The sequence below is a fragment of the Charadrius vociferus genome, unplaced genomic scaffold, assembly GCF_000708025.1.
Source record: "Charadrius vociferus isolate BGI_N301 unplaced genomic scaffold, ASM70802v2 scaffold324, whole genome shotgun sequence".
In the NCBI taxonomy this organism is placed as follows: domain Eukaryota; kingdom Metazoa; phylum Chordata; class Aves; order Charadriiformes; family Charadriidae; genus Charadrius; species Charadrius vociferus.
In genome coordinates, this window is record NW_009648041.1 from 2,059,861 (window position 1) to 2,072,278 (window position 12,418).

Consider the following 12,418-nt stretch of genomic DNA (forward strand, 5'->3'; position numbering starts at 1 on the left):
TCTGACAGCTAGTACATTTTCATCAGATATGTTCTCCAGGTAGACTTGTCCTTTCATGAGTGTATTCTCTATACAGATGACTCCATCCATTCTCAGCAAGTGGTTATCCATGACAAAGCTGTAGTAGTTACCAGCGTTCCTTTGATCAGCATCAATAAAGACTATATCAAAGTGCTCATCCTCAGCATGTAATGCCTGAAAAAAAATTATGTTGGAGAAAACACTAATTATTTACCTGAAAATTTAAAGTCTTGCCATTAAAATGTCCTCTATATAAAACCCAAACCAGAGGGAACCCTGTTCTTTTAAGGTAACGTTGCTAGAATTACTTCTGGAGATCCTGGGAGTTTTCCATACCTTGCAAACAATTCTTCAGCAGCACTGGTGCCCAAAACTCTGAACCTCTCAAAGTAAATCAAAATATAAAAGAGGATAGCTCATCCGTCCCAGCTTGTGGTGTTGAGAGTCACAGCAGAACCATCTGCATATCTAGAGTCAAAGGGAATTGATCCGTCAGGGTAAGGGGAAGGACTGGCATCATACCCTGCGGCTGAGGTGCTGCAGTAAGTTATCTCTTCTCAAAAGAATAACTATCAACAAATTGAAGAGTGGCAATTATATCAGTCTTTGGGAAAAAGAGGCATAAGGCTGATCCTGGGAATTGCAAACTAGTGAGTCCCACTTCAGTAGCAGGCAAATGGTTGAAATCCCAATTAATAATAGAATTATAAAGCACATAAAAGAACAGGTCACGATAGAGATAAAGCTGCACAGCTCCTATGAAGGAAAATGATGTTTCTTTAATCTAAAAAAATGCTTTGGATGGCTCAGCAACAGAGAGGATAAAAGAGAACTGGCTGCTATCATCTAATTGGATTTTCAGAAATGTGGCACACCTTCCCTCCAAGCAGGCTGCTGATGATAATGTATAAAAGTGTTGATGGATGACCAGATGGGAGCCTTTACAGCCTTCTCCTGTGGCAGTTAATGCACTCGCTGCCCAAGAGGCTGCTATGGAATATTTCAGATTCCATCTGGGACTATTTAACTGCATCTGTGTGCGTTGCAATGAAACAACGGCTCATCCACCTATCTCGGCAAGCAGAATCGCTTTCAAGTCTTGGCATTTCGAGTGAAAAGAGAAACAATTATGCTTTCCAGAACTCTCTGTTTCTACCACAACTTTTAACAGCACTTCTTGCGTCCAGATTTCCCTTTTGTGTTTGGAGACATTGCGCACAATGAGTGATGAGCGATCCCCTGAGATGTACGAGAGAAAGCATCAATAACAAATGGCAGCAGAATGTGAAAAACCAATTTGTTTTTGGGAGTGATGTTGATGGCTCCCAAACAGATTTCAGGAGCCTTTCTGAAGCAGGGAGTGCATCATTCAGACAAGGAAATAGCGGGAAGTGGATCATTCAAGCCCTGAATGAATCTATTGTGCAAACCGGTGTCATTGTGAGCTTCTTAGTGGTGAAGAAATTAAGCCTGCCTGAGAGCCTGGATAGTCACACTTAACTGCAGATGCTTGATAGCACAGAAGCTCTGCCAAAAGCATTCATGAGTCCACATTCAGGACACCTTTTGATACTACACTATAATGAAAGAAGACCTTAAGGCCAAATATATGCTGGTTTATAATAAATGTAGCAGAAACTGGGACATCTGGTTTCCTAGGATTCATCTTTTCATTTCATGGCCAGTAAGAAAATTTTGCCCTGGTTCCCTCTTAGGCTGTGTTAGGGGAAAGCAGCAGGAACATTTTTGCTACTATGGACGAGCATCTTATATCAGGGTGCAACTCAGGCAGTCTGTTCAATGTAGATACTTCAGAAAAGGTCAGAAGATGAAAGCTGGGAGGAGGAGTCCATCAAGAAGAGAGACTAGAGGTCTCATTCCCCAGAGAGAAGAACCAAAACCAAATTTGAGTAATTATCATGACTTATCGCTACTTTCTGACTTGTAACCTTCCCAGGCAGATGAGGTGGGGGGCAAACATTCAGAAGCAGATGTGGCCATCTCTGAACATATGTTACTACTGCTCCATGGTATGGCTCCCTAATGAAAAAGAATCTCACTTTTATACATTGATTTCATTAGGTCCATATGGAGTTGTGTAGCTCTTTGGATATTAGCTGGACTTCTCATTTCAGCCCTCTTTCTGTACTATCTACCTGCTGAGAGTTTATCTCCTTCTTAGCTATCTTCTGATACAGATAAACCACCTTTTAACTTCACAGATTTCGTCCCAGGAGGGATGTGTTTTATGTGTATCCACCACACGCCTTTTTTGTCCTTGCACTGTGTGTGTGTGCAAGGCCACCACTTGGAAGGCATATCTCTTCTGCCAGTTCATCAAGTCCTGAACAGCCAGCCATGAAGGTCAGTTGGGCACCCTTCATTTTTTCTAGATACCTAGTACCAGAAACCTATATGGAAATGCCTGATTCACTGCCTTGGAGTTCATACTGCATCCCTGCCATCATTTGAGCTTCTTTGTTCCATAGCTTTAAGACAGCTGTTGGGTTTTCCATGTTTAGTTGGAAATGGCTCCAGCCCTATAAAGGCAATCCAAGAAATTCCTTGAACCAGCTTCGCCTCTGGAGCAGCCTCTACACAAAAGGGTAACAGCCCCACGAACAGGAAAGCGCTTCGTTTCCTGGAGCTCCTTGGCTAGCAGAGCACAGGTCACCTGGCCAGGAGGTCACCATGGCCACAGTACCACACTGGAGAGGGTTTCTTCCCTGCCAGGAGGGATTGACCACCCTTGTCCTTCCAGAGCAGACTGGGTCTGGCCCTGCCTGGGACCTCACAGCACGTTGGAAATGCCTTTGTCCTTTGCTAGGAGAGAGGCAGAGCCCAAACATCTCCAACTGTGAGGAAAGCTGAGATCCAGAAGGAAATAATCTGCCTGCAAAATATCCCGCTGAAACTAATTTCCTGAATGTTTACAGTGCAATCCCCGCTCCTTGCTACAGAGGCATCATAGATGGTAACAGATGGCAACAAGAAGTGTCTTAATTCAGAGCAAACTTGGCTAAAATTAATGCTGTTGCTTACAGTGAGTCATTAACTTCCTTTGGGATTAAAAAAGAAAAAAACTTGTGGCACGGCATTGCATAGAGGAGATGCACCAAAAGTGAGCACAAGAAAGGACACAGCAGCACTGTTGACGAATACGGATCAGGGAGAGGACATCCCAAATAAAAACATGAATGAATCTTCTGCCAAAGCTGAGAGAAAACCTGATGGAGTCCTGATCAGAGACAACACTCTCCCATAAGGCACATACAAACTCAATCAGAAAAAAAATGGTTGTCCGGTTCCTTTGATACGGATCATACAATCAGCATATTTGTAATAAAGATGTACTCAAAACTTATTACCTTCCCTATGCCTTGTTCTTGACCTAAATGTAATAGCAATCCATCCTTAGGGTACACAGAATACATGAAAAAGTACAGCTTCCTTTTAAAACACCATTAGAGTATTTTACTGTATGTGGACATACACTCTTGTTACTCCTAAATGCTATTCTATTGAGTACAGTTTATATTCACCGGCAAAGCTAAATCTCTAGGGAAGCTAGAGAGGGAATGCAATTTCTAGTAATAACAGCTCACAACAGTGAATACTATCCACTTATCCCCACAATTTCCAGCTATTTTGGACTCCTTTCTGAATTAACCTTTCATATCAAAAGGAGCAATTCTGCACACTAGAGACTCCGACACAATTTCATGCATAATTTATTCACTCAGTTCAACATTAAACGCAGAGTCCTTGACTTTGTCAAGGTGGATTCTGTTGGCAGACTTCACAAGCAGCAAAACAGGAGAAATGAGATCTGCAGCTCAACCTCTTCACCTATTCTGTCTGGTAAAAGGAGGGAAAAAAGAAAAAAGAAAACCCTGACATGCTTATACAATGCCCTGCAATCAGCAGAATCTGCTGCAAACACGGTGTTATTTTTTGTGTTGCGTTTTCAATTTTTAAACAGAAGGCTCAAAATCACGGATGGGAATAATTTCCTGGTAGTTTGCATTCCCTCCGGACTCAATCCTGCATCCATTGTTCAACCAAAAGTCCACAGGGAATTAAAGGAAGCTCTTTGTGCGGGATCAGGCCTCTTGCTCACAGCTGATGCACAGGAAGACACATTATTCAGGCACAGCATGACACAGTTGAGAATTAAGGAGCTTGTTGGGTGAGGTTTTTACACGCTGGCCCAGCACACGTTGAAGAGGTAGCTAATTCCCACCGAAAGCACCTGTATCAGAGTCTGAACCCAAAGAAAGGCTTCCCCCCCAGTACACATTCCAAAATATTATGCCAATATTACTGAGGTCGTTGGCCACAGAGGCTTGTGCCATGGTGTACGTGAGCTACATGCTTTGGTGGAGACCTAACCTCGCTTGGCAGTGCCTGTCCCTCATGTGTGAGAAAGGTGGATTTTTTCCATCATGCCTTCAGGTACCAAACGAACCCCACTGTGTACCTGAGTTCTGCAGCTCCTCTTTGGTATTTAGCATCCTTTGACAACTCAAAATCCCAGATGTTTTGCAGCTGCCTCTGATCTGGGACAAGAGACATGGAACCTGGCCATCTCTGCCAACGCTGTGCAATAATGCAAAGGATCAGCAAGAGGCTTCAGAAACCCGGGTTCAAGGTGCCGCTGTGGACTGATGTGTCTTTGCACCGCGCTCTGCCCTCTCACGGCCCTGATGAGCTGCAGTTGTACGTGGAAGAGCCAGAGCCACGTGGGTCTCACAAAGGCCAAGTTGCCTGAGGTGTGCGGGCACAGATGCTGCATCCCTGTGGCAAATGCCGCAACATTTGGCAGGTTTCCTTGTAAAGGCCATTGGCAGCAGGTGCGGACGCAGCACTGGACACATCCTGCAGCACGTGGATGGTACTGTCTACCTGAGGCTGGGATGTAACTCTTGAGTGGACTGGTTTTACACCAGAAGTGAGAGTACATCGTATACCTTCTGGCAGTTTGGTCTTTCTGCATCACAGCTTCATGCAGCAGAAAAGGACTTCCCTGCCAAGTAGCGTTATTTATATATCATATGACATTTTTGCGCTTTGAAAGAGCCAGTGCAACGAGGCGAATCCTCTGCTCCCAGGAGCTTGCACCGCTGCAAAGATTCGAGTAGCAGCAGATTAGCAGTAATCCTGCCCTTTCACGCTCAGCTTGGAAGCAAAATTCAGCCATAGTCACCACAGTAAGAGAGCTGCAACAGCCATCTCCGAAGAGCAAGTGGTGGGTGATGGTTTCTACCTTCTAACTTCTGTAGAGGAACAGGAAAGAAACCTGGGGCTGCAGACAATGCAGATAGCAAAGACAATCCTTGTCAGAGCTTGTTCCAGCTCTCCTGAATCTCACCACGCTTTTCAGCATCTCTTACCCAGCTCTGCTCTAGACTGGCCTCCCTGCAGAGGCTGAGGGACAGAAACAGTTCTCCCCCTCCTCCACGAAGCTGAGCTGGGAGAGCTCGGCTGTGCTAGTCCTAGCCTGATCCCAGCCCACAGCTGCCTTGGTGTCCTGCCTTTCCTCATGCCCACGTGGCACTGGAGTAGCCTGTTTGGTCTCCAGCCTAAGCTGGTCTTGCCTATGGGGGAAGAGGCAGTGCACTGTTCACAGCCTGAGCCTCTTTCAGTGCATCCAGGTGTGTTTGCCCCACTCCAGCCGGGCAAACCCCAATGACCCTGAGATACCAGAGCACCAGAGATGCCACCAGAGATGCCACCAAATGTGTCACTTTGTCATTTAGACCTGTAAGACAATCCTGATTGTCCTTATACCAATGACAAAACATCTTCTAGGTTGAGCAAAAATAGTTCAGAGCCCATTGCACAGAACCTGCATAGAGAAGTGCCCCCAGTGCCGGGATCTCTCCCGCCAAACAACTCCGCATCTGCTGCATCTTTGCTCCCATCAGCTCCAAGAGTTATTCAAAGCCCTGAATACCTGCAGAACAGGGGTCAGGACGAGCCTTCGCGTTGCAATCAGAGGATATAAAAATCAATTGCAACGTTCTGTTTTAAGGATTTAATTTTCATGTCTTCGCTCCTTTCTTTAATCTCTGCACAGCATGTACTCTGCCTGCATCTAGATATTTTAATTCAGTCACAGTAAGTCAGTTGCACAGAATGGGCACTAGAGAGCAACAGCAATTCAATTAATTTCACACTCGCTGTGGGGAGCTGGGATTTTAAATGCTGCACATTGCAGGTGATCTGTAACGTTTCGTTTATTCATAATACTTGGCAAAGCTCTTTGTTTCTTTCTTATCAAACTTAGAGGTCATGAAAGCCAGAGGTCAGAACTCTCCTGGCCACTTCATTTTAGAAACAAATATGGCACCTGTTAATGCAAATACAATTGCAATCAAGCTCACACTGACACATCCAGATTGAAAATGGAATCAGACCAAATTGGTTTGCGTTAATAATAAAAAGGCTATGTATTTAATGAACCTGGCATGGGCATCACCTGTTAGGGTGCTGGACGTGCAGCAACATCCCGGAGATCCATAAACTGGAATTAACTGTGAAACTCCTCTAGCTGCTGGCAATCATAAGCTTCTCTCTTTCTTGGGACAAAGTCACTAGTGAGAATGAAACAAATATAGCTAACGCATCTGCACATCTGAAGCTTATCACATTGCTCTGGAAGTGAGAATCTTGGGGTCTAGTGGCCAGCAGTGTTGCCAGTTGGGGAAAACAGGGACAGGTTTGGGGTGACTTACAAACTTCTGCAGGACTTTTCCAGTTCTTGTCACCATTGGGAGCAAGCTGTCCTTCTCAGGGCATGCCCAGCCGGCACAGATACAGTCTTTCAGGTTGTTATGTTTGGTATTAGAGGCCCTGAAACAAAGCCCACCCACATCAGGTAAAACTCTGCCACTGAAGCCTATCAACCTACATTTAGAGCTCGTGATCTCTCTGATCAAAAGGTGCAGTAATTTAGTTAAGAAGAGAAAAAAAATATCTTGTGTGACAGAGCTGTTCCACCATATATCACCGTGAATAAGAAATAACTCCGGCGCAAGAGTGTGTTCACATATTTACAAGCAAACTAGAGTCACCACCCAGCATCTTGTGGGCAGGAAACAGGACCTGCCCGAAAGTCCTTAATCTGCTGTGCACAAGAGCTCCCAAACTTCCCTTCCAACTGACTTTACCTCCAAAGTGTCTGCCGTTGGTCCCACTTGCATGCTTATCTTTTTACCATGTGAAGAACAATCAAATGCTTCTTGGCTGTTCACTCCGAGATACGGCGCTTCTGCACATGCGAAGATTTTGCCGTCATCTGGCAATTCTTCTGCGATATCAAGGATACTGTAACCTTTAAGCTTGCCAATTAATAAAATCTTCCTGGCTCTGATCATATGAACAAACATCCTAAAAATTTGGCCTGTTGAAACAAAAGAATGAAAATTTTAAAAAAGCACCATAAGAAAGACTGTACCATGTTCACAATGAAAATTAGATGTACCTTCGAAGTGACCATAAAAAAAAAAATCTGATCTTAAAACACTTTCAAATAAGCATTTAACAACAGAATCTGACAAAATTTCACCTAAAATGCAGCTAAAAGACAACAGAATAAAGGGACTGGTTTTAAATGTAGAACCTTTATCATCAATGCTGCTATTGTTCAAGTGCTTGTTAAATAGTGCTTGAAATATTGCATATTTTAACATTCCCCCCATATGAAAATGGCTTTAAGATGTCTCCATATTCTTTCTGGAGCCCGGTTAAAAAAAAAATCACTACATTACCTTGCATTTGCTCTTAGAGTCATTATCCCTAGACAGCACCATCATTTAAGAAATTTATCATCAGTGGTGTCCTTCGAACAATGTATTAGTGTAATACATTATAAGAGTACTTCACTGTGGTGATGTATGACTCAAAAGATGGGAACATCTGGGAAGAATGAATCTGGGAATAGATTTAGTGTAATAGGCTTTATATGGGGATACAATCCTGGGTATTGCTACTTGAAAAGGTACAGTGCTCGGCCGCAGGCCACCTCCACCGCAAAAGCACGTAAACCCCTATCAGACACCACCAAACCCAAACCAACAGGATTTTTCCCTTCCTTCCCCTTCCAGTGAGGACAATGATCTCTTTGTGGCTCACTAAGGGATGGAGCTGGCACTGTGAATCAAAGCACTCACGAGTACGTGCGTGGGCATGGGTGAGTGGGCACAAAGGCAGAGGAGTGGGGGACAGAGAAAATTCATGCAAAAGGGAGATCAAAGCCTACTGGAAATTCTCATCTTTCTTTTTAAGTACTTTTCCACAATTTCTGAGCAACTCCGTGGCATTCTTCCTTTCCCCACTCAAGACAGAGTAGAGGATAATGAACTTCAGTGATAACCTTCACACCAATCTGGTGCAATTTTATCCTCTTGGTTGACCAACTTGCCATTCAAAGAGCCAGAGGCGCGTTCTTCCTGCAGCCTAATTTTGGTTTCAGTTCCTCCAGTGTCCCCTTGGCCATGGTCAGGTGAAGTGTTTCTGGAAAAAGCAAGAAATTTCAACACTACGGTAACAACCAAAATCTGAGTATCCTGCATTAAAAAAAAAAACGAGCAACCAAGAGGGAACTCCTGGAAAAGGTCAATCTGTGCATGAGCATGAAAAATCATCCCAGAAGCATTACAAATATCCCTTAAAAAATGCCTAAGAGACCTGGCTTGGCAACAGGCCCATCTCAGCCCAGCCATAGGGGCTTAGGGAGAAGGGGTTGTGGGACTGAAGGTTCAACGCAAATCTTTCCCATTTCCAGTTGGTCCCAGACGGGTGTCTATCTGCTGGCTCTAGCTACCCTGGACAGGATTTGTTCAGCTTGGGGGTTGAAGGTTTGGTTTTTTTAGTTGAAGAAAGGATTCATTGCAGAATAGGGGAAAAGATGTAAAATCTAAAATTTTTTGCAAGATGGGAAAAATGGTTTTCCTCATGAACTGCTGAGAAAAGTCGGGTATCTCCAGATGCGATTACACAGAAGCCAGGCCTGTGACAACATCTCTGGATGAAGTAAGATTCCACTTATTACAAAGAGAAGGGAATAGATGACTGGAAGAAGTCCATAGCCTCCAGACAGATTAGATTACCCTGAAAAAAAGTAACCACCAGAAATGGTTGGTGATACTTCTGCAGGCCAGAATTTAGAGCCATTTCAGCCTTTATTTTTTTTCCCCCAACTCGTCCCACCACTCCTCAGTAAAATGAGAAAGAATTCATAACCCGTGTCAGCCACACTCAGATAATCCAAGACTTAAAGAGTAGAACATTTCATATAACCTCTTTTCTGCCCCTCACAAATGCTTTAACAACTTTAATAAGATAATGTATAGCTATTATCGTACAGCAAGCGTAAGTCAAACAACTATCAGCTATTATTTCAGCAACAGAACGAACGCTCAGCGTTCCTGTAATCCACAGCCTGGAACAGTTTACACATTGTCAATTTTAGACAGAACTGGCTTTTTCCGCATATCAAAATGTACGCTGATAAATGGGAATTGTTTAGCAGCCCCCACATGGCTGGGTAATATACTGTAGCTCAAAAAAGAATAATGAGAGTATCAGTTGGACTTCTGAATTAATGATACCTTAAATTAGTTTAATTAATTAGTTTAGTTACTAGAGTAATTTAGTTAGCAGATTAATTAATGTTTGTTGAGCGCTCGGAGATAAAAGCTGCATATAAAGGCTGTTATTATAGGGTGGATCCAGAGGTGCAGGTTTTCTTCATTCTTTATTTATCCCAGCACCAGTTTGATCCAGGGGCTGGAACGAGCCTTTCAGCGGGCGCCGTGTGGAGCCTGGCGTGCTGACTTCTCACGGGATACGATCCAACACAGACATTGCCACAGTCAATAGTCGATTGGCAGAATGTCTTCCAAATTTTAGAGCTGGGACTTTTTGTTCTCACCTCCTCTCCTCACGGCCATAGGCAGACACAGACATGCATGTCTGTACACATTTTGCTGTATATCTGGGTGCAGTTAACTCTCTTCTTCCTTCCACTGTCCCCCACGTTCATATTCTGAACAGAAAATCTAAGAACATATTTATACAATCACAGGAAAAAAGCATAAGGCTACAAAGGAGTATCCATACCTCTTCGAAGCTGCCATTGCATCCATGTAAGGGTCTAGTCCAAGAGCAATATCAAGAGCTTTTTGTAAGTAATTCTTGAGCTGTTCAGGAACACGAGAGTCATTGAGGGCTATTTCTTTGGCTTTGAGAAGGTTCTCAGCAATGAGGCCAGCTGGGCTTTCTGAAATAGAAAATAAAAGGAAGAGAACAATGATTTTGTAACTGCTCAAATCAGCAGAAGAAGAATTTAACCCGCAAAAAAACCCAAACAACCAAATGCTTTTTTTCACATACGAAATACAGGTTTTGGAAGGAATATGAAAACAATCATGGAAATCTTCTCAAACTGCAAAAATATTCTACTTCTAATTCATTTTTGTCTCCTGCATTCTCCCCTTTTTCCCCTAGTCCCGATCCTTTTCTGAGAAGAAAAGGATGAGGATATTTCAGAAACATGAACTTTTACTTTTGAAGCTCTGAGATGGACACTGAACGCTGAACAACTGCATACTCCTCTAGGTAACTTCTTCCTTGGAGAAAACAGAGCGCTTCTCAAATTCCTATTGCAAAACCAGGCAGATCTTCTCAGGCCAGGACACGCAGGCACTGGGTCTAGCTTGGTAAAAAGGAGGATCTCCACCACCTGCGCGCCGATGGGGTGCACGAGTACCCCCAACACGTGCCTATGCCATGCGGACTGCTGTGCACAGAGTCTGCAGAGCGCCCCATGACGCCCATGTCTAAAATACAATTACACCTGTCCCAATGCAGCCAAACTGACAAATACTCAAATAAAAATTATTGTGCCAAATCCGTGATGGCATAAAATCAAAGATACTCTTCAACTAATGATTTTTAAGCAGGTGATGTAGCAATCAACCTGGCCAATCCCCTAACCCTTCTTCTGCCTACAACCTGCCGCAACAGCTCGCGGTGGTGATGCACTACCCTGAACCCTCTGTCTCTCAGGTCACAAAAACTAACTATGCTTGAACCCATCAGCACTGCATGGCAAATCTCCCAGCATCTTTTCACAAGCCAGGCCCTGCCAAAAGCTGATTCTTCAGGTGGAGAGAGAGAAACAGTTATGCACAACACAACGTCATGTCAGCAATTCAAAGGCTTCAAAAACATCTCTAGGATCAAGAGAGCCTGTCCTGGGGAAAAGCAATGTTGCCCATGGCACCATAATTGCCCTGAAACCCCAGAAAACCCGTATCACCACTTGGCAGCAATGCAACGATGCGCCCTGGTGAGCTATGGCCCCACAGAGTGAGACATGGTTCTGAGAAACTCCCCCACTCAAGTGTAAGAGCACGTGCTGGGTTATGAAAGCACCAGCGAGAACAGATTTCAGAGACACGGGGCAAGCAGGCTGTGAGTATCACTGGGGTGGAGCAGATTGCCCCTGGCAGGATTTTATTCCTTATGATAGAAAAGCTACAGACAACTAAGTGAAGCGGGTGAAAAGAGGACATGTTTCCTCTGGAGGACTGGCCTGGACCAGCCCAGGAGACGTGGGGCAAAGCCCTGTCCATGTGGAACCATTGTTGCTGCAAGCACCATGTCCCCATCCCAGGACGGGTTTCTGGTGGGCTCTTGGACACCATAGAAGGCATCCAGCCATGGTCTGCTGGCAGAGCTCTGGTATGAAGCCGCTGAGGACATCAAAGCACCACCTCATGTAGCCCACTGTTGAGAAAGACTGTATGAGGGCAAATGCAACAGCATATTTTAGGAGTAGCTTTTAATCAGACCTTTAAAGGACCAGACTGCAAAGTGGAGATACAGATATGCCTCTGACTTATCTGTTCTCCATTTCTTTCCCATCTACTTAAAATGCCACCATGGATATATTCCCCACACCCTTGGTCTTATGGGTGTCCTAATCCAGCACTGGTGACGGTCTGGTGTCAGCTTCTAGCCAAGAGGTAGCATGACAGGAGGGTGTTCAGTTTTTTAATGTCTTCTCTGTCTGAACATTTCAAGGGATAAACCCCAGATGGATACACTGAGTGACTACATATCCTTAGCACAGGATGTGAGAATAGTCAAGTTTCCTCATTATGCATATGACCTCTTTGAATGTCCCTTTCTACACCCCACCCCACCCCCAGCACACCAAGATGAATGGAGGTACAGCAGATGATCCCATCACCAGAAGAGCACCAGGGCTTCCAGTTGCTGGGGACCGCTCCTTCCCTTGGTACCAAGGGCACCACCTGAATAAACTCATGTCTTTGGGAATGGGGAAAGTTCTAAATCTCCCTAAAGATTTGCTTCTCAGAGCAAC

The 12,418-nt window shown here is 44.3% G+C and overlaps 1 protein-coding gene across 1 annotated transcript in view; it reads right to left on the bottom strand.

Annotated features, from left to right (window-relative positions):
• LOC104285190 overlaps window positions 1-10,854 on the bottom strand; it is a 30,069-nt gene extending 19,215 nt beyond the window's left edge. Inside the window, exons 1-5 of the mRNA XM_009883617.1 lie at window positions 10,809-10,854; window positions 10,147-10,306; window positions 8,399-8,538; window positions 7,194-7,426; window positions 16-195 (exon numbers count right to left, since the gene is read on the bottom strand). Coding sequence (XP_009881919.1) covers window positions 16-195; window positions 7,194-7,426; window positions 8,399-8,538; window positions 10,147-10,306; window positions 10,809-10,854 — 759 coding nt within the window. The remainder of the gene's footprint in view (window positions 1-15; window positions 196-7,193; window positions 7,427-8,398; window positions 8,539-10,146; window positions 10,307-10,808) is intronic.
• Between the last annotated feature and the right edge of the window lie 1,564 nt (window positions 10,855-12,418).